The sequence below is a fragment of the Halichoerus grypus genome, chromosome 2, assembly GCF_964656455.1.
Source record: "Halichoerus grypus chromosome 2, mHalGry1.hap1.1, whole genome shotgun sequence".
NCBI lineage: Eukaryota > Metazoa > Chordata > Mammalia > Carnivora > Phocidae > Halichoerus > Halichoerus grypus.
Genome location: NC_135713.1, coordinates 130,912,511 through 130,935,307, shown reverse-complemented (window position 1 = coordinate 130,935,307; position 22,797 = coordinate 130,912,511). Strand labels below are relative to the sequence as shown.

Genomic DNA, 22,797 nt, shown 5'->3' with positions numbered 1-22,797 from the left:
AAATTCAACAAGCTCTTATTAATTTACATTTTCTTGCCTAAATACTGGGACTATCGCTATGACGTGGAGAGTAGAAATCGGGCGTGATTCTCCTAACTTTATGGAGCAAGGTTAAATGATTGCTTCATGTGATTTAGGGGTCAAAGTGAGGAGAAGACTCAGATTTCTCTACTTTTGCTCAGATGTCCTATCTGTAAAATATTTGAAAAATATTAAAATTATAAGACATTCAGAAATCCAGATCCTTAAACAATGTTCCCCAAATTGCAGCAACCTGATTCCTCTTGCAGATTTTCCCTGGAAACAGATCTGGAAGCCTGGCCTACTTTTCTCTGTGTCCTCACTTGCTGAAACATAGTAGATTCTCAATAAGTATGCAACAGATGTAAGCAGACAAGCTGAACTTCCTGGCAAAGACTTTCCCCAATTCCTTCTGCTGGAGAATTCTGAATACATTTTATGAAAATTAATTTAGTATTTTATTTATCTATGTGGCCGTTGACATTACCCAATGAAATGACTCAGGTGTGGAAGGAAGTAATTACAAATCATTGGTTATCTCTGTCTGGTGTAAGATAAATCACAAAGGCGAGATTAGCATTACTACTGGTTCCCAGTTTCTCATTTTCTAATTGTTCTTTGATTTTCTATATTCCTGAAAAATTTCTAGGCCTTTTTATATGTACATGATCATCTAATATCTGGATTCTGCACATTATTAACTATATATATATGTATCTTTTTGGCTTAGCTTACTCTTTATGTTATTTACTCCTGGGTCATATTTATGTATGAAATCATTTGTGTTTTTTGTTTGTTTGTTTTTATTTATTTATTTTTTTATTTTTTATTTTTTATTTTTAAAGATTTTATTTATTTATTTGAGAGAGGATGAGAGGAGAGAGAGAGAGCCCATGAGAGGGGGGAGGGTCAGAGGGAGAAGCAGACTTCCTGCTGAGCAGGGAGCCCGATGTGGGACTCGATCCCGGGACTCCAGGATCATGACCTGAGCCGAAGGCAGTCGCTTAACCAACTGAGCCACCCAGGCGCCCGTTTGTTTGTTTTTAAAGTAAGCTCTAAGCCCAGTGTGGGGCTTGAACTCACAACTCTGAGATCACTAGTTGCATCTCTACTGACTGAGCCAGCCAGGTGCCCCAGGTATGAAGCTCTTTAAATAGGTAGTATTATGTTAAAATCTGTGACTTCTTCAGAACCCCAAATGTTATTTATCTCTTACACAAATGCAGGTCCCATGAACAAGACCACTGGCAATATCTGTTGATGAATAAAAAAAATTGCTCTTTGCCAAAGTATCCAAATAAGTTGATATGGGATATTTACACAAGCAGAGTTTATAACAGAGAAAATCTGATTACACCTCAAATTTCTAGTGAAAGGGGACTGTCTAAATATATTACAGAATTTATTTAGAATACCATAGAGTAATTTCAAATGATAATGTACATTTTATATTTACTGCCGTGATATATTGCTGAGCAGGAGGAGAGTTCTACTGGACAGAATGTATTGTACGACCCTGTATAGGTAATGATGTATTTACAAGCACATAGACATTTACACCTACGTAGATGGAGTGGATTTACATAGACAAAGACCAGAAGGATTCCTAGCAAAATAGCGGCTACTCTTGGTGGTGGAATCATGAGTCGTCTTTAATTTTTTTTGCTTTGTATGTATTTTCTTGCTTTTCTCAAATGAACATGGATTACCCATGTAAATAAATATGTATTTATTAGTTGTGTACAAAACATCGGGAGAGAGAGTGAGGGACACTGAGAGATAAGGAGAGAAGAGGGAATTGGGGAGGGAAGTGTCCAGCTAGTGCTTTGTGAACTACAGCAGGAAAAACAAAAAACAAAAAACAACAGTACTGAGCTATGGCTGGGACAAGCTCAGGGCTAGAAAGTTGAGTTTATTATGCACCATCTCATTGAGGCCTTGCAATAATGCTGTGAAGCACGTGCTCACATTATCCCCATTTTACAGATTCGGACACAGGGGAGAAGAGAGTTTACTAATTCACCTAAGGATAGACGGCAAGTGGGTGGTAGAGGTGGGATTCAAGCCAGCCTCACTTTGCTGTTTCTTGCTTTCCATATTTACATTTTCTTTCTGCACCAAATGGCACTTGTGTGTGTGTGTGTGTGTGTGTGTGTGTGTGCGTGCACTAGATTTCTGGCAAATTTTCAGCTAGGTGGGATACAGTAAGTCCTGCTGTTTTACTGGTTCAGCAGACAGCTGAAGGATTGGCTGGCCAGGATGTTATGGTAATTTTAAAAAATATTCTTAGGCTACTAGTCTGTTGTATGTTAATTCTTTTACCACATCACAATGAGGTCTAATGTCTGGGCTTTAATCTCAGAGACATTGTGGCCTAATTCATAATAGACAAAAGATTGATCTCAATTATTGTTCAATTTGATTTTTTGCTGTTATGCCTTGTGCCTCTCTAATCAGTTATACTTATTATACACAGAGTATTAGACCTATTCTTTAGTAGCATCTTCATTTCTCATATTTGTAATACAGAGGAGGCCGGGGCAGAATGGCAGGTTGATTTGTGTGTCCGTCTTGCCACCTGACCTGAGGTGGACGCTTTATATCACTCGAATCTCACACATCCGGCATTTACAATGTTCAATCAATGACAGTAGCTTATGTTTACTCACACGTTATGATATGCAAAGCACTATCTTTATGCTACGTGAAGTAACTGATTTACTCTGCAATAACCTTTGAAAGAGGTACTACTATTATCACCAGCATTTTATAGATAGGGAAACTGAGGCACAGAGCAGTGAAACGACTTATAAAAGATTGGCCTTGGCTTTGATCCATGTTGTCTAGCTCCAAAGACGGTGCTCCAAAATAATCTATTCTATCATCATTCTTAGTTAAAAAAAAAAAGAAGGCGGCAGCAGTGGGTGGTGAGGGGATGAAGTGGGTAGAAGGAGGCGCATACCTTCAATGTGTTTATTGGTGTACGAAGTTCCCCTGGGTGCCTGATACTAATTTATCCTGCCACTTGTGGACAGCTTTTGCAACTAGAATATCGTTCTTGAAGGCGCTTTAGTTTAACATTAGTCTTCTGCTTAGACTTGGTGGTTAGCTGTGCTTTAAAAGCCAAGGTTGATGCTTAAGAGTACTAATTTGTATGGCATCGCTCACCTGGCCAGCTCACCCACACAGCGGCCAGGGGATTTGTCGGCAAGCCGGGCACCCTTCCTGCCTTCTGTTCTCTGGTTCCATCAGAAACATAAAGCACAGAGATTGTGCCATTGAGAGCCCTGGCAGTGAGCTGCCTATTTCTCTGTGGTGATCTCATTCCAATCACTAACCCATTCCCGAACCAGGAGACTGATCTGATGTTGCAAATAGGTACAAAAACCAGCCCAACAGTCTAAACAAAACAGACCCCCCCCCCACCCCACCATGGCGATCAGCACCATAGGGCCAGAAACAGCAGAGGGAATGTAAGCAGCATTCCTCCAGCGACAGAGTCATTCACCGGCCCTAAGTGTAACATCCAAGGTGAGCCGGGCACAAGTGATGCCTTCCAAGGTGGGCTAACTGTGGGTTCGGATATAATTACAGTGTCAATTTAAGTCCCTTACTCAGGGGGTAGGGGTGAAGGGGGTGCAGAGTTCTAGGACATTAGATTCTGTCTCCCAGGCTTCGAGTTAATTGGCTTAAATCCTCAAGGTAGACAGGACCGTGTGCAGGTCAGTTTGTACTGGAGCCAGATTAGACTCTGGTGGCTAATAGTTCTGACTGATTACAACCTTCCCCATGAATCTCCTTAATGAGAAACCATCATGAGAATGGAAGAAACTTACAGAAGGGATGACAACTGATAGAACCATCACAAATTTATGGAGAGGAAAAGGAAAAAGAAGGCAAGGTTGCACCATGGTTTCTCAATGGGTTTATCTGCTTGAGTGTCTCCTGTTAATCTGGCACTTGGCAGAGTTATTAACCAAGGGCTTACCTTCCTTGGCATGGGTCTTATTTTCGAAGCCCAACTCATTTCACACTAAGCTGTCCGCTTGCCTGGGGAACTGAAAGGTCAAAGGGGCAGTGCAGTGATCAGACGGGTATGTGACGGGTCCTTTGCATGATCTAGAGATTACGATGAAACATGAAAATCATGCATTTCCATTCACTTGAGACACAACAGAGAACAAAACCAAACAAAGTCCTACCGATATTTTAAATCCCTGAACTCCAGTCTGTCAGTGAATTTCCAGGACAGCTGAAGTCACCCAGAAAGAAATTCTGATTCTGGGGGAGCTGAAGGAGATGCTTGCTCTGGATATCCATTTAACCAGGATTGCAGAAACGCATCTCAAATGAAAACTTCACAGAGGATTTGCTCGTGATCCTAAAATGTCCTTCTCCAGCCTTGGCCTCCCTCCAAAGCTCCAGATGTGCGTATTCAACAGCCCACTCAACATCTCCACTTAGATGACTAACAGACGACTTAAACTCAATCTGTCCGAAACAGAACTCTTGATTTAGCACATACTTTTTTCCACGTCTCCTCCATCTCAGTGAATGACATCACCACCCACCCAGTTGCTCAGCCGGCCCTTTCCTTTCTGTCTTACACTCCATACCTCGCCTATCGGCACCACCTTCAGTTGGTATCTGGAATCTCTGTGCTTCCTTCCACATCCCTGGCTGCCATCCCTGCGCCATGATCATCTCGTCCGTGGGAGGCAATAGCCTCCCTGCTTCCACTCTGGCTTCCCAATGGTCTGGCTCCAAAATCAGTTGGGTTAATTTGAACATCCATCCATCAGAGCATGTTGCTCCTTTGCTTAAGGCTCTCTAATGGTCAGAATCAAGTCCGTACTCTTCACCTAGGACTACAAGACCAGACCTCACACCTGCCTACCTCTCTGACCATGTCTTCTACTCTCTCTCCCACTTCATGTCCAACCTTTACCTATGCCTGTTCCCATACGGGGGGGAGGGGGCAGGCTTTGCCCAGATTCTTGCACAGTTGGCTCCTTCCGATCATTTAGGTCTCAGCTCAAATGGTACCTTTGAATTGCAAACACTCCTTGCGCCTACAAACAGTGCTTGGCTACATTTTCTACAGAGCCCAAGATACTCTGAAAAGATGCTCTTTGTCTGTTCACTTGCTTATATTTTGCTCCCTACTTCATTGAGAGCTCTGTGATGACAGGGACTTCATTTCCATTCGTCCTTGTATGCCTCCCTCTAAGAGCAGGGCTGGAGCACAGTCAATGCGTTTAATGAAAATGAATGAATAAACATCTGGATGCCACTAGCCCTGACCGGAAAATTGGTGAGGAGACACTTTTGTTGGTGGGTAGACATCAGGTCCTGAAGTTCACTGCGTTTAGCCTTCTGGAGTAGAGATCCTTATGTATCCGTCTTTTAAGGTTTCGAAGAGAAATATCTACACGTTATTTTGTTGCTACAAGGTGAAAAACCTGTAGTTTCTGTTCAAGTGTTTTTGTTTTTTTTTAAGATGTAAATAATTGTGGAATGCCATCTGTTTTTCCACAGGTCATGAAACAGCATGAGAAATCCAGTAAATCATTCAAGGTCCTTTGTACTGTTTTTGTCACAATTCCAATCTGTTTTTTTCTACCTGAAAACTACGTTGAACTACACGAGAAAGGGATATTGTCACATGTCCATTTAAAAATTATACAACTCAGTTTCAACCAAAAATATGCACTGAGTGCCTGTTATATGCCAGATATTTTCACGGCATTTCATAACAGCAGGTGGTGTTATTATTCCCATTTTGAATTAGGATCTTAAGCCCCAGTGAGGTTAAGCTATTTGTTCAAGGTTATGTGGTAGAGGAGCCAGGGTTTGAGATCTCCAGCCTACTGTTCTTTCAACTCTTTCCCTCAGCTTGCTTTTGCACTACATAGAATCCTACAAAATTTTTTTTCCTTAAAAAAAATTTTTTTAATTGAAGTGTAACGGACATAGAGTGTTCTACTGTATTATATTAGTTTCATGTATAACTCCATGAAATCTTGATCCTAATTTCTGTTTGCTCCCACAGTGGGTAAGGTTGGGGAAGTAGCACCATGCAGGGGCTAAAATGAGAGCAGAGAGGCTGCTTCCAGTGGCCCCCCGTTAGCTCCCCCAAATGCTCATCAAGTTTTTTCACCTCTTTGGGGGAGTAAAAAAAACAGGAGTCTCCCTCACAGGACTGAGGATGGTATGGCTTTGAGGGGAGTGGTGAAGGACCCTCTCTCTCTGCCTCAAGTTCCCACTTTTGTTCAAGACATCAGGTTCAACTAGAAAGCGTGTGCCTCATCTTTCAGCCCAGAGCTCTTCTGAGCCCAGGCTGGGCATTCACTGCTTCCTAGACGTCTCTCCGTCTGTGCAGCAATGTGTCAAACTCGACCAGGTCCACCACGGGGCCCTGGGTTCACCGGCATCACCCAGCTCCCACCCATGTTGTCCCACAGCACCTGCTGGCTCCTGTCAATACCCTCCACCCCATCCTAATTGTGCCTCTCCTCATCCCCATGCCCCACAGGCAAGCGAGCCATGCGTCCTGTTGGTTCTTCTGGAATACATCTTGAACATGTTCACGTCTCTCTCTCCAGGGCCACTACGCTTCCAAGCCAGCCTCGCCTCTCACCTGCAATTGCCTCCTCACCCTCCTGTTCCTGGTATCCTCGAATCCAGTTTCTCTAAAGCAGCAAGACTACCCTACTTCTCTCGCTTCAAATTCCCTGGTGGCTCCCCACGGCACAGAGTCTAACACCTCGCCGTGGCCCACGAGCCCTGCGTGATGCGGCCCAGGTTGTTTGGGGTCCAAGGGTAGGATTCGTGGGATCTGTGATTTGGGGATGGGGATTTTCACAACCTCTAATTGAAATCTAGCATCTCATTGAGTTATGGCGAAAATCTTACTGGTATGAGCAGTACCTGTGGCTTTGTAATCAATGAAAATCACAGATATTTCACATCCCGTTACATTGTGGCAGATATCGTGACATATTGCTACCTCAGAGTTGGTTATCAGATCTGCCACAAAATGTGTTAAAGAAGCACTTAGATTTTACATCACAACTTTGGTGTTTTCAATACTTTGATAGCTGTATTAGAGTGTAATGGGTTATCGTTGCATTCCAAATGGGCCATCCATGCATTCCATGATTCTGAAGGGATCCACAGGCTTCAACAGAGCACCAGTGGGTCCGTGAGGCAAAAGTTTAGGCACCTGGAATCTGGCTCCTTTGACCTCTCAAGCCATGCACCTTCTTGGTGTTTCTTCCTGATTTGGGAAATGCTGAGCTGGTTCCTGCCTGAGGGCCTCTGTGGGGGTTGGTCCTTCTCCCTGGTACACTTTTTCCCACGTCTGGCTCCTTTTTGGGTCACTTCTCTGCTCCAAGGTCACCTCTTCCGAGAAGCCTTCACAAACCACCACACCTTATCTCACCAAGTTATTCTTTACGACAACTTGGTTCTTCCTTTATAAGTTTTATCACTATCAGAAATAACCTTTTCATTTATTGACTTATTTATCCCATGTCTGTCTCCCTAGCAGGCAAGCTCTATTAAGATACAACATTAAGAACATTCTGGCCTGTTCACAGTTATATTCCCATTTCCTAAAATACTTAATCTGTGCTTGATAAATATGAGCCAAGGAAGAATATGAATCCTTCTGACTGGAGGATCACTTGGAACAGAAACAAGATGAGTTTAACTAAGATACATACATACATACATAAGACCACTCGCCTGACTCTGCTGGTCAAATACAGTACAGCAATTTCTGCCACAGACACATACTTACCAGTGGTGCTGGCATTCACAGCTGTGATTTGGCTGAAGCCTACGTTCAAGGGCACCCTGGAGATTTGTGATGGTCCCTGGAGGATTTAGGCCAGTAAGCCAATTAATGGGCTATAATGCTCCATAAATACCATATTTGTGTCGGAGACATTATAATTTGGCGGTGGCATTATTTAAACAAATGCGACGCACACCCACACCAACGGTTTGAAGTTTTCCAAAGATAAGATTGGCGGCACAGCAGGACTAGATGGCAAAATAATTTTATACATTATCACAACCTCAGATATAAGCAAAATGGGAATCATTTTGCTCTAATTATTTTAGATCATCACCGTGCAGACATGATCACAGCCAAATGGAGATTGCTTATCCAAAATATGGAAGGATGCTGCAGAATTATGTGGCATATGTGATCAGTGGAAAGCCAGAGACATAAGAAGAGGAGATGAAGAAGGGAGGCTAGAGGGCAAGGAAACAGAAATTTCCAGAAGAAATTGATAATTGGCATGCATCGTGCCAAAAATAGAAATGATTTGCTCTGGGAGGTAATGGCATCATACTGTGTAGTTTGTTATCAACAGGATGCCACCAGCAGCCCCAGGTCCCTGAGCCCTGCTTCATTTGGCTCTTATGGGGCCCCCGGCTGGCACCTGACACCCCCTCGCTGGCCTGCTGTTGGACCCCAGGTTTCTGAAGCTTTGAATAATTACTTCCAGCAGAAGGCCAGGATCACGGGGCAAAAGGTGCCAGGACAGTGTACCAAGTAAGAGCCCCAATTGGAACCCTGGACCAAAGAGGAGATTCTGATGAATAATAGGAATAAGGATAATAAATCTCTGTTTTGATCATTGGGGATGTTTAAAGGAATATATATAGAGAGAAATCAAATTCACAGCCAGGTCCTCAAAATGGGATATTTAAAAACCGGTGTCCCTCAGAGGTAGAGTAACGATATGAGTGTGGGCACCCCCCTCCCACCCCTCCCTCCTCCTCGAGCAGAGTGTGGGGGAAGGGTTGCAATGAAACATGGAGCACGTGCAGGATGGAGGACAGAAGAGACAGTCTCACCAGGGCCACCTACTGCCAAAAAGGATCCCAAATAGACAAGATGGCCCAGCTGACCTTGCTGACATGAGGTACCTCCTAGCAATGACTGGATCTGGAATCTCTCAAGGCTCCACTTCAGGCAGTGGCCTAAGTCCCTGTGCTGCAGTATTTGCTGATACCTTTTTATTTTTAAATCTCCCTGTCCTCAAATTTCAATGGTAGCCCCCTAGCCTGTAAGCCATTTGGATGGTGCTACCCACTCCATGGGCTCACTGTCGAAGCCGTTCATGATTTTCAAGATTTCGGACGTGTCCTTCCCAAGCCTCCTCACATCTAGATTAGAGAGTCTCCGTCTTTCTGTCCAGGCCAACTCAACCACCTGTCTTTATTGCTCCCCTGGACTTTTGGGACACCCTTCGTTGGGTACAGGGCCCTGAGTATCAGAATGCTAGGCAGAACTATGCCGTGGTGGTATTTGATGGCATTGCTTCTCTTGATTAGGGTCACTGTTTAGGGACCATTTTGCTACAAGGCTCACAGAGCTGTCTTCAGGGAAGACATTCTTAAGGGGCAGTTCAAATGACATGGGTCACGACATCAAGGACTGGCATTTATAACAGGGCAAGCAGGAGTCCGGCTGGATGAACACAGGTGCTGTCTGTGGGAAAGCTCCAGTCCAGCTGGGAGACACATGGACATTTTTAGCTTGAGTGATCCAGAGACATGTGCCCCCAGTAGGTCCCCATGCAGAACCAAGCCAAGCATGGAAGAAGCTGAGTTAATAACTAGCCCAGTCCCGTATACGTGCGTAACTAAATCACTAGCTCTCCCTTCAAGACTAGCAAACTATATGCACGACTGTGGCACCCGCAGAATTATAATGCGGCCTCCTCAGGGAAGAGGGAATTTGCCGCAAAGTGTTGAGAAATTTCCCTTACTTCTCATGTGCAAAACATTGTAAGGGGGCAGGAGACACTTTTGGAAAACTTAACATGTTCCCTCGCCGTTTACATAACTGTCTTTCCAGATCAGGGGTCCTTGACTAAGGTGCAGAGCTCTGGAAAACCTGAGAGCCCTTGGAGACTGTATTTGAACACCAGATGTCTGCGCCTTTCAGGGGAGAGAGTTCAAGCTTTTATCAGCTTCTCAAACAGATCTGAGGGGAATAAACACTCTTCTAGAGTATTTCCTTAAATTGTCTTGAGACACTGCTTGGTTCAGGTCACCTTTCTGAGCTTTGAAAAATTTAAGAATGGGGGCAGTAGTAGGATTTGACTGTGTCCGAGAATCCTTAATTTCTCCTTAGATGCTGGTTTTAAAAAAAATTAACCTAGGGCACAAAATGTGATATTTAAAAAATTAATTGTATGGCTGCTGGACAGCAGAGCCACGAAAGCAACCAAATTAAATTAATGGGCTTAAAGGAAGAAAAGGACTCACACTGAGCAAAGATGGAAAGCATTCAGACAATATAAAAAAAATCAATGTGCATATGATTTCCATACAATAAAATAGAAAAAAAATGAAAAGGGTTTCAGCTCATAAACTGTGATAGGGAAGGGGCAACACTTGAAGAGGAAAAAGAGCCCCTGACATCTCTGTACCAGTGTCCTCCTTTCTAAAATGGAGACACAAATAGAATGTCGAGTGTCCAGAACAGGGGCACAGGGCAAGCACTCAGTCCATGATAACTAGTAGGAGTTGTATATTAAGGAGGGTATTGGGAAGGGATCAAGAATACATAAAATAATAGCCAGGAAGATTAAGATACGTTTTCTGCAAAATCTGAGACTAGACCTTGCAAACGTTACACTAAGTGAAGCAAGCCGATCACAAAGGACCACGTATTGTACGGTTCCATTTATAGGCAAATCCATAGAGATATAAAACAGATTAGTGGTTGCCCAGGGCTGGAGGTAGCAGCGGGGGGAGGACCAGGGAATGAAGGCTGAAGTAGGAGATTTCTTTTTTCAGTGATGAAAATGTCCTACAGGAGATGGTGGTGATGATCACACACCTCTGTGAATGCGCTAGGTGTCACCAAACCGTACACTTTAAGTGGGGGAACTGTATGATACATGAATTAAATCTCAATAAAGCCGCTTAACAAATCTGAGACTGGAAAAGCCCGTTGGTAAAAACACTTCGAAGTGTCTTGTAGATTCCGCTAAAGAACCCTTCCACCCAGCGTGAATTTTGATTGGTGTTCCTTTTGCCTGGCCACATCTTCATCTAACTGGGTTATTTCTCAGGTATGTATCTGCAGGTATGTCTCCCAAAGAGCTGAAAGTGGGTATATTTTGGTGTATGGATGACTTCTGGGTTTCAACATTAGAGTCGGAGACTTTAAGCAGATAGGTTGGTGTTCAGAAAAACATTAGAGCGATTTTATTCCTCCCGTCTCTCATGCCTTTTCTCCCGGAATCTCCCACTTTTCATGCAAAGATCAAGCCTTTGGATATAGGAAAATAGGAGTGGAGGCATTGTTTTCTAGGACGGTGGATATTTTCCCTTCATCTCCCAATTTCTGCTTTTACTAATTCTTCCCAGATAAAAGTCCTTAAATGCCTATAAATCCTATTTTTTTTAAAGATTTTATTTATTTATTTGACAGAGAGAGACACAGAGAGAAGGAACACAAGCAGCAGGGGTGGGAGAGGGAGAAGCAGGCTTCCCGCTGAGCAGGGAGCCCGATGCGGGGCTCGATCCCAGGACCCTGGGACCATGACCCGAGCCGAAGGCAGACGCTTAACGACTGAGCCACCCAGGCGCCCCATCCTATAAATCCTATTTTACAATGTTCCTGCTGCAGCCACTTGCCAGCATTTCATATATGCTGTATTAGCCATTTTCCCTCCGCACCCCAGAAGATTTTGAATCTCACTGTCTATTCCAACCTCCTGTTTCTAATAGCATTGCTGGAGGTGAAGTAATGGTCAAGTAATGAGTAGAAAATATTTCCTTTTCTTCTTTTAATCTGAACTCAATCTTCACAAGCAGATTTTTATACATTTTCCTAAGTGGTGTACCTAAGAATTAAACCCATTTTTCAGTGAACTAGAAGCTTCAGATGAGTTTTCTCTCTCCCTCACATTATACACATACAATCTAACTTCCCTCTCGCACGTCCGTTGCGGTGTAAATCTATCCCTCTAACTCTGTAATAATGGATTGCAAAGAAATTTCATCAGATGATATCACAGGGTCCTGTCTGAGAGCATGCAGGCAGGCAGTTGATGAGGGACAGAAAGACACAGTTAGTGAAAGATGAAGGAGGGAGAAGCCAAGGCACCAGAACCGACAGGGTCTTTCTTATCTTTCCCCAAATCTGCTGCACCTGTCACGAAAGGGAAGCAAGGGAAGCAAAGAAATGAGGCAGTTATGCCAGTAATTCAAGAGAAAAGCCAGTGTTTTCCTTCATGCGTTGCAAAACCAGTTTTACCAACCTGAAAGATCTAGAGGACAGTCCTTAAAGAAGTTTACGTCACAAATGCGGACAGCCACATTATGAGTGATTAGCCTTCACAGCCGTTCATGAAAGGAGGGAAAAGGCTCTTAACACTATTGCGTTCATGGGGCTTTCTAATGATATCTCTCCCTGAGGGGAAATCTTGGAAGAAATTGGGGACCAAATGACTCAGTAAAATGAAGACTCAAATGTGGAGAAGGAGTAACTAGATGAGAAGAAACAAAGAAAGGGTGTGTAACGTCCTTGGAAATGAACGATCTCTTCAGCTCCTACCAGGTTGCCGTAACCAAGAGCTTGGGCTACCTTGGACTTGGGGTGGGGGTGGGGCGGGAAGGGGCACAGAGAAGCAATGCCAGTCCACTATCCCACTCTCAATCCGACCCAGCTCAGGTCTGTGTGGTTTCTTTCAACACTTTATCTTTAATTTTTTAGACTATTTATTTGAGAGAGAGAGTGAGTGCGAGAGAGAGCGAACATGAGCTGGGGGAGGAGGGGCAAAAGAAGAGGGAGAAGGAGAAGCAGACTCCCTACTGAGCAGGGAGCCCGACACAGGGCTCGATCCCAGGACCCTGGGATCAAGACCAGAGCTGAAGGCAGATGCTTGACAGACGGAGCCACCCAGGTGCCCCAGACAGACTTAATTTTTAAGAGCAATTTTAGGTTCATAGCAAAATTGAGTTCCCATATGCCCCCTACCCGCACAGCTGCAGAGACTCCCCCATTCTCAACATCCCCACCAGAGTGGTGCATTTGTTATAGTCGATGCACCTCTACTGACACGTCATTAGTGGCCAGGGTCCAGAGTTTATGTTAGGGTTCGCTCTTAATATTGTAATTTTATGGGCTTGCACAAATGCAAAATGACATGTATCCACCATTGTTCAGAGTAGGTTCACTGCCTTAAAAATCCTGTGCTCTGCCCATTCATTCTCCCACCCCCTTACTAGCAGCTTTAGGTTTAACAGGCGAATTCAGTGTTAAGAGGAGATCAGGGCTTTAATCATCGGTACATCTAGTCTCTTAGGAAGGCTGGCTATGGGTGGAGAAGCCCTTGGCTCAGTGAGTGCTTGTGTGCGTCCATGTCAACGAACAAGTGAAAAGAAGTACTTCTGGGGCGCCTGGGTGGCTCAGTCAGTTAAGCGTCTGCCTTTGGCTCAGGTCATGATCCTGGGATCGAGTCCCACATCAGGCTCCCTGCTCCGTGGGTAGTCTGCTTCTCCCTCTCCTTCTGCCTGCCTCTCCCCCTGCTTGTGCGTGTTCTCTCTCCCTCCCTCTCTGTCAAATAAATAAATAAAATCTTAACAAAAGAAAAAGAAAAAGAAAAGAAGTACTTTCGAGCCAGGATGGAAGAAGCCAGGTATGGTTGGGAACATCAAGGACTAAGGGGGTCATGGAGACCTGGGTTCTTCTGCCTTCTCCACCTACTAGCCCTGTGGCTGAAAGTACTTGAGATCTCTGAAGAGTGACTTACCATCTCAAAGTCTCAGCTTCTTTACCTACAAAATGGGATAGTATCCATATGAGGATGGAGGCATGGGAATCAGATGGTTATATGAGCACTACAGCATGCTCATATAAGTTCTCTTTTGCCTAGGAAATGGGTAAACAACTTAAGAAGAAAAACCCTTTGGGATGTGAAATCTTGAGGCTACAAATAGGTGGACGCAAAGTGAAATTAAGCATTTGCCCCTGGATTTGGGTGTCACGTCAAGATCTGTGCCTCTTCTGGAAAACGAAGTTTCTCCCGTAAACAGGCATATAGCGAATCACTCTGCGACTGAACAGCCACTGATTTCCCACTGCCTAAGTGAAGACACTTCTCGGCTTTGCTCATTCGAATACAACTGTTCATTAGGCAGCGTTTAACTATAATCATGTACTGCTTGCAATATTTCACACCATTATTTGTTTAATAATGTGTATTCTTTCTCTGGAGTTAAAAGTGCCGGCTATTGACACAAAACTGAAGAGGCAAGGGGAAGGGTGGCGGAAGCCCCCAGTGGGGGGCCGTATGCAGAGTCTGTAACGCTGCATCTGAAATCTGTAATCAATGTCTCCCTTCTTTTCAACCTGAAACGTTGTACCTGCACAGGGCAGTTCCCGTGGCAGGACTTAGGGAAAGACGATTTCCAGATTTAGTCATTCGGTGACACAGCAACGCTCCTCTCTCAGACTCCGCTTTACAAAGCTCTCTTGCCAGTTGCCCAGGGACAGTTTCACCTCCACTATCGCCACCCCTAACTCCCACATAATAGCTTCTAATTGCCTGCCTTTCAAAGAAGTGGACCTCTCGGTGGCCATGCTCGCTGTCCTATTTGTTCTTACACTGGGAGTTAGCTAAAAGGGTCCGGAATCTTGCAGGATTATTGGTCTCATTTTGTTTACTGCCTCTTATTCTTGGCCCAGATGGGCTTAAGGAAAACCCGGCTCAGTTTTCTCCTGTATGAGAGAACATCTGTAGGTGAATTAGTGAAGACTACAGCCGTTTTCTGTCTGTCTCCACAAAGACATTGTTCCTTGGAAAGGTCTGTCGCTCACAAGATGCTAAGGTTTGTTAATTCTAGGTGGTGGAGATGCACCTGTTTGAGACATTATTCTTCATCCTCCTTTGTATTTTTAATTTATTTTATTGTTTTTGAGAGAGAGCAAGCGTGGGGGGAGGGGAGGAGCTGAGGGACAGCGGAAAAGCAGACTACGTTGAGCACAGAGCCCGATGCGGGGCTCGATCCCACGACCCTGAGATCATGACCTGAGCCTAAATCAAGAGTCGGACACTTAACTGGCTAAGCCACCCAGGCGCCCCCTCCTTTGTATTTTTTAAAATACAGAATGAAATTTAAAAAGTTGGGTGAAGCAACTCTTGGCGTTTTGTGTCTTTGCATCCTCAGCGAGCCAGTGGAAGGGAGCCCTGCTAGACTGCCAAAGGTCCTCTTCCGAACATGGATTCTAATTTGTATTTCAACCCAAGTTCAGTACAATTTAAAATAATAGAATCTGGTCATGTAATTCTTTTTATGCATGGAACTGGATTTTCCCTCCAAATTAATCCTGTACCAGCAGTGGATGGGCTGAAAGCACAGGCAACAAGCAGTGAGCTCCCTTCCATCTGGCACGGCCACGGGAACACTTCGGTTGGCTTGCTTTTTTAATGAAGTGATTTTTAATGAAGCAAGCTGTGAATTTAATAGACACCTTAAAACACCTTCTTTGTAACTAAGCTTTAAGTAACGGAGCAACTGCCAAATTAGCCACCAGAACCAAGACGAAAATTCAAGACAGAACAACTACGGGTGGAGGATCTCAGGACTTAGGGCAGCAGGGATGTCATCTCGCCGGCTGGCTGCAAAGATGGTGCGGCTAGCCCAGGTGCAGGCTGGCGGCCTGTCCAGAGGCCTTACCAGAGGTTAAGGAAGTGTCTGGGCAACACTAAAGGGGGGGCTGGAAGTGCAAGGTACCGGAACTGCTGTTGTTCTGACCCCGTCCATGCTGATGCACCGTCTCTTCGTGTTTCATCTGCCTTGTGATTCTGAACCAGGCATCTCAGCTCACTTACCATGTGGGAACAATAGGAGGGAGATGCATAGGTCCAGACTATACTACCCTGAAAGAAAGATGCTGGGAGGAAAAAAAAATGCTTGTAGTATCAGAAAACTCTGACAGGTGGGAGAAATCACCCAATTTTGCAATCTCAAATGTAAATGGCAGGCAGGTAATGCAAGAAGGTGAAGAGCGCTGGGTGGATGGAAGCAAGAGGCAAGGTCTGGATGAACTGGGAGTGCTTATCCTACCTACAGGCATTCAAATTCCTTTGGAGAAAAAAAAAGTGTGGGGGCGCCTGGGTGGCTCAGTCGGTTAAGCGTCTGCCTTCAGCTCAGGTCATGATCCCAGGGTCCTGGGATCGAGTCCCACGTCGGGCTCCCTGCTGAGCGAGGAGTCTGCTTCTCCTCTGCACCCCCCCATGCTCTCTCTTTCTCTCTCTCTAATAAAATTGGATAAAATCTTTAAAAATTTAAAAAAAATTTAAAAAAGTGTTGAAGCAAAAAGCACACCTGTGTGCATGAGTGAGCAAGCCAGTTTGCGAGCTCTGCTTTACTTGGCTGGTGAGGAGCTAACGCATAAAGAGAAGTGACTCGTCCAAGCTCTCACTGCAGGCCGTGGGCGGCCAGCCCAATGTGGGATATACTACAGTTACAAGCCAGTGGCCAGAGTTGGCATGTTAAGCCCTGCTTGGCAAAGTCACCGGCAAGGATTTCACTCAGCCGGAGGCTGTGCTATCCACAACTTAGACGTGCAAGCTTCCTCAACACACTCCCCTCTCTTTGTCTTTCATGCTGCAAGTCCTTCCTCTGCTTTGTGAGGCTGTAGCCTCGCCTGGAGCGGGTCAGAGGGCTGCCTCCGGTTGGGAGGGACCAGGGAGCCTGGGGGCAGAGCGAGAGGAACCTGTGCTCACCGGCCCTGAGCTCAGGTGGTGGCAGTCAGCCTGGGTGTGAGAGGGAGAAGTGGGAGCTCCTGGTGGTTTCAGCCAAAGCCCTCCCACCCTACTCTACAGACGCCAGGGGGTGACCTTTTCCATTTCGTCCCTCCGGAACAGGACCCGGAATAGGAGGGAGAAGCCGAGAGCAGCGCATGAGACTTTCTTACTTCTTTCTCGCCGAGGGAGTCTGGCCTCACGGAACCGTGGTAAACCTGTGTCTTCATCTACCGAATGTTCAATATGAGCTTTTCTACCCAGAACTACGGTGCCCTGTTTGTATAGTGCCTGGATTCCTCCTAAAAGCTTGGCAGAGGCTAGCTGGGCCCGAATCTTTCCGATTCGGCCCCATCTGCGCTACTCCCAACCACACTTTTCTAACTCGGGCCAGAGGTTTCCTACGGAGTCCTGGAGTGTGTGTTTTCTCCTCACTGCTTGGTGTGCCCACAGGGCTGCAATCCCCTGCCTTTCTGCCAAACCTGACGGAGGACCGGCGAGTGAGTACTTAATAAGTACTCCTTTGTGCTGTGTGGCTCAAAGCTGGGTCACTGGTGTGTCTCCTGGAAGACCTCGTCTAGCCGTGTCTGGCTTGAACCGTAAGGCCATGGTGTCGACTTCTTAGATTTATAGCCACAGGCCCAAAGTACGATATACAGTTTGCAGCTGGGGGAAGGGAGGATGTCCATTCATGCACTGACTTAATGAGCAGGTGCTTCTGGATTGCCTATCCCATGCTGGGATCATGGTCCCGCTCCCTTCCTTACTAGGCTGCGCTCATGAGTTGGCGTGAAGTGGGGGAGCTTGCCTGCCTGCCTTCGAGGAACGGAATACGTGGTACGCACGCCTGGGAAGCTCCTTGAATCCCTTTATGTCAATACCCTGATGCTACAGGGGTTTGCTGAGAGGAATTTGCCTGCTCCGAAACCAAAAAACCATGTTTTTACTTAAATGGATATATGAAAAATCAAAACCAAACCAAACCCACTATAATAAGAGTCAAGCAATGTCGCTACCTAAGCCTGATACATACTTATTAAGAGGGTTTGAGGGAAGTCTTAAATCTATTAAATAGCAAATGCCAAGGTACAAAGTGGTTTCCCCACAGCAGTTCAGCTCGGCTTCCTGCTGTGTAGCTGGAGATTACACTGAATCCAGGGCACACTTTAGAAACATTTTCCTCTAGTGACTTAAAATATATATATATATATATATGTATCATAAATAAAAAGTCTAGGGAAAAAAAAACCTTAATCCTCCTCTCTCTCGCTTTACATCCCATTATTCTGAGTAACTGATATGTGTGAAAACATTCTCAGTTTCAGTTTAGCTAAACCTCTGAGTCACAGGGAACAGCTTTTAAATTGTTCCTACCATTCTTATCAATCAGCTGGGTCTGTGTAAAGGAACTAGGAATGTGGAAACCTAATCACTCCCTCTGTGAAAAATCACCATGTCTCCCCGATCAGAGGAAGAGCAGATCTTAGGAAGATCTCCCCCCAGTTTTGCACCATTTCCTGGCTATTTCATTTTAATCAGGATGGTGCTGAGCTGATCTATTACTTCATAAGTCTCCCGGGCCAGGGTGGGTGTTACTGATACATGTCTTAGGAAAGCCCAGTGCCAGATACTCCCATCAGTGGAAACTCATGTTGCAAGCACGATGTTTGCACATAATAAGATGCGTTTCCTTGGCAAACTGCTCCATCAGATATGCAATCACCGCGGTAGGCGGGAGTCAAGGCACACATTTTGGGGAACGCATCATGCTACTTTTATTGGTTTTCTGTGTTTTTCCCTTTGTTATAAAAGAATGGTATCAGAGTTCAATTTACAGAGAGAGATGAGGAAAACTGAAAATGAGCAGGAAGGAGCCCATAAAACCACCCAGGCTGGTCATTCAGCGAATCCTTTTATGGTTAGTGGATGTCTATTTACTGCGTTCTACCAGGTCATTATTCTTGGGGATAATTTATCTGACAAATTGCTACTGGGTAAATTTTCCATCATCAATGAAAAAGACATCGGCTTCAGAGGAGAGAAGTGCTGTCCGTGGAGGTGTGAGATGTATGTGTGTTGTATCCGCTCTTCCTTTTTGCTACATACGGTGTGAATACTTCTCTGTCAAGCTTTGCCTGACTGACACAGACCTTAAGAGATTTACATAAGCTGGACTAGAGGAAATTCACCCACATCTGAATAAACCGATGATCACAAAGTAGCTCTCTTGGGTTGAAACTAGCCCTTGTTACACTGGCTTACTGAGCAGCAAAAAAAAAAAAAAAAAAAAAAATTTAGGATATAAAATTGCCAATTAATTTACCAGAGGACACTAAATGATTTAGTGTGCCCATGGAGGCAGGTAGGTTCGTAGACAGGCACACACAAAATCATATTATTGAGGTATAAATCACATATTGAGAATGTCCTCATTTTAAGTGTGGAACGTATTTTTTGCAAGTATTTATAGAGACTAAGGATATCATGGAGAGCCCCTAGCTCACTCTCCCCCTGTTGCAGCTCTGAGAAACTGAGCTATGTCTCACAGATGGGCATTGGTTAAGTGAGGACGTGGTGTCCATGTTGGAGGTGCTAATACAAACTGGTCCACTGATTGGGCCATTATGAGTAGAAACTTGTAGACAGAAACTCTGGGTTTCTGATCTATGAAAAATGAACACCCAGCTGCTGGCCGCAGAGAGTGCAAGAAAGGAAGGAACAGGGCAGTGTCTTCCCAACGGTGGTGATCAGGAGGATTAGGGCTATGTTGGATGAAGGACTGGGGGTTTCCTGAACAGAGGGAATTTGAGGTGTGGCAGTGATTCTGACCAATGTTAACATCTGGGTGCTGATAAATAACATTTATAAATGACTTTTTCAACCACTTCCTCTGGCAAACAAGAAGCTATTATTGTCATATTGATTTTGAAATTCAAAGTTATAGAATTTTAATGAGAAGGCAGATCCAACTGGTAGATACAGTAATGATTAAAGCAACTGAAAGAGTACAAATGAGAAATAAAGTAGCAATACTCCCAATGCTTAACCCAAATAGGCGGGTTTTGCTGATTTTCCAAAAAATGCTTGGTTATCTCGAGATAAAAATATGAAGCAAAGCTCAGTGTGAATAAACCTGCCTTTTGGTAAGAGTAGAAAAGTCAATTAGTAATGTCATTTGTTGAAAAATCTGCCTGCACCTGGTTCTCATTTGTCCTCCAGCTGAGAAACCAAAGACAACTTCTTTTTATTGCTTGTGGTCAAACAGCAAGTTCATTTCGCCATGGGATGATCAAATGGCCAGCCTCCCCCGGCTTGAGAAGGTTTGCCTTTCACTTTCAACTTGTTCAATCATCATTAACTCTGAAAAATGTCACATTCCATTTGTGCAATGAAAATTTCACCACCGGTGACCGTTTGGGTGAAGTTTTTGTAGGCGAGGCCCTAAATCTTACAGAGCACCTCACACATTCTCAAGGTCATTTGCCTCAATTCCTTGTGTAATGTTGGCTGCCTAAGATCCCAGAGTCTGTGGCCAAGCATAGGCGACTTTGAACCTCTGTGTGTGGGTGTATGTTTTCCTCTCCACGATGGAAGGGGTTCACTGGATGATTCGACACAGGCGAGTTAGTTGGACAAAACCGACATGTGCATGTGAGCACACACATGTGCGCGCGCACGCACACACACACACTGGGATTTTTACCAAGCAAAAATAAGAGTCTTCTTTACTGGGGAGATACCAGTAGAGACCACTGGATTGTAGCCCTTTTAAAGCAGAGTTGTGTTTTTGTTTTTTTGTTTTGTTTTGTTTTTACTCTGGGAAGCTAGCTTCCCTGGAGAAGGTGCAATATCAACTTGGGGAGGTTCCAGAAATTTCTGGAGAGGAGAAATAGGCTTCTTTTTCACTTTTGCCTTTGGGCTTGAGAAATCTTCGCCTCCCTTGTTTATTGTTTAATTATACTCACCCTGCCCCCAGCCCCCACCTCTGCAGAGAAGTTCTGAAATGTAAATCCCAGGGAATGTGGCGTGGGGCCAGATTAAAATAGGAATTTCTGATAGTGGACGTCAAGCAGCAAGACTGCTAAATTAAGAGGTCACTCGATCCAGAGTCTTAAAGCAGAAGGTGTACTGAGGCAAGTCAAATAAATCTCGTGCCATTTGGCAAGTATGTCATAGCTAAAACAGGCCCCAGTTTACAGGTCCTGATTAAATTTTCAAGGTCAAACAGGAGAGCAGGTATATGCAGAGCTCTCTAGAGCCGTAAGTGCCAAGGTGCTAACGTCCTGTTTTAAAGTGTCCAAGAAGGGCGTCTTGATTTCTAGCTTTAGTTTAATGCCAAAGTTCTGCTGGGTCAGCTGCTGAAAGAAGGGGGAGGTTATCAGTGGGTCTGGATTAGAGGCCCATAATCTTGGTCTCGGTCTCTTTCAAAGGTTAGCTCTGGCTCATAATATATTAGAATATTTATTGTTGCTAACATCCAATTTTTAATTGACTAGTAGAAATTGAGGGTAGGAGAGAGGGCAAAATAGTCTAATGATATTTTCGGCTGCTTCTAGCTAATACAGGACTAGACCTTTGGTCTAAAGGAGAAATGTGTGGCTCCTAAAATATGAAAGAGTGTCCTGCCATTTTAATGGCTGGGTTGAAATGCCTGCATTTTAAAGAAAAGAGATTCCAATGCTAGGTTATTAGCTGAAAAAAGCTTGTGTATAATTTCCTAAGAGAGATTTTTTTTTTTTTTTAATTCAAACACTTGAATATGTACTTGGTATTCTAAGTGCTTTAGAAATCTTACCTCATTTAAGCTTCATAGTAATTTCAAGAGGTAAAATTACTTACCTAAGGTCATGGAACTTACTCAGACCCCAGAAGAGTAAGTCAGCATCCATTATCCTGTGCACCTCTATTTTTTCATAGAGACCTCTCAGGCTACGCAACCCAAATGCCCACTTACCTGTTGCTTCAAATTGGGCAGATGGTGTGCAAAGAGAGAGTGTTGGATCTCTTTGTTCCATTTCGTAGGGATGGAAAAAGGGGAAGCAGCTCTGTCAACTTCCCCACTCTCCTGTCTCCTCATGGAGATCACCTTTCTACTGCTGGCTTCGGAGCGAGCGTGTGAACTGTTTCTGTGTCTCTCACATACACACACGCACACTCATGCACCCACACACACTCACGCACACTCACTCACACGCACACTGCTATTGCTGTGCTTCACTGAGCTGCACCAGGTTTGTGATCCGGGCATAAAAGCAGACATCATGTGCTCATTAGAGCTAAGTTTTCAGGACGTGCCCCAGTGACTGACCTCCACTAACGGCCTGGGTTTGCGCTCGACTGCAAACCTGAAGTGGCAGAGTTCACAGTAGCTGGTGTTTGAGGACGACAGCCAGTGCTCCAGGCAGCTCCGATGAATTGTCCCCAAGGTCCCCGTGCATTCGCAGGGGGAGAGCAAGTCCTCTTGGCTGCTGCCCTCGTGGCAGATCCTGCACATTGGCCGGTCATTGAAGGGGCTGCAAGAGAAGGAGGGGCATCTGCTGGTCACCAGGCCCGAAACCGTCACCACGAGGATGGTCCTCTGGCTCTGTGTCCTTCAGACCTTCCTCAGGCAGACACCTGCTTTAACACCCTGGATGGACACTCCGTGTACACGGTAGTGGAGGGCGGGGCGGGCCGGGGTCCTCAGGCACCTCCTTTTGACAATATAAAGAAGGAGGGGTGGCCCAGGGCCGAAAGTGGGTGAAAGTGAGCAGCATGTTATTGTTGTCTTGGACATGGATGTTGTTCAGGCAAACTACCAATCAAGAAATAAGAACGATTCCTCACCATTAAAAACGGAAATTGTTTTGAAATGACATCACCTGCAGTTTCTAGGCAAATTGTGCCTTTTGAACCAAACCAGGACACTTTCAAATACTCAGAGGTTCTTTTCATTTCTCCTTTCATTAGGGTGGGACACTAAGGGGAGGCAAGTTAACTGGCAGCC

The 22,797-nt window shown here is 44.8% G+C and overlaps 1 protein-coding gene and 1 long non-coding RNA gene across 3 annotated transcripts in view; one reads left to right on the top strand and one right to left on the bottom strand.

Annotated features, from left to right (window-relative positions):
* Positions 1–22,797, bottom strand: part of MARCHF3 (membrane associated ring-CH-type finger 3) — a 129,626-nt gene that overhangs the window by 9,545 nt on the left and 97,284 nt on the right. Inside the window, exon 3 of the mRNA XM_036070345.2 lies at positions 22,120–22,324. Coding sequence (XP_035926238.1) covers positions 22,120–22,324 — 205 coding nt within the window. The remainder of the gene's footprint in view (positions 1–22,119; positions 22,325–22,797) is intronic.
* The window catches only part of LOC118521659 (uncharacterized), a 94,299-nt gene that overhangs the window by 32,677 nt on the left and 38,825 nt on the right, over positions 1–22,797 (top strand). For both annotated transcript variants that reach the window (XR_013445851.1, XR_004910231.2), the window contains exon 2: positions 16,935–17,023. This is a non-coding gene — a long non-coding RNA (uncharacterized LOC118521659). The remainder of the gene's footprint in view (positions 1–16,934; positions 17,024–22,797) is intronic.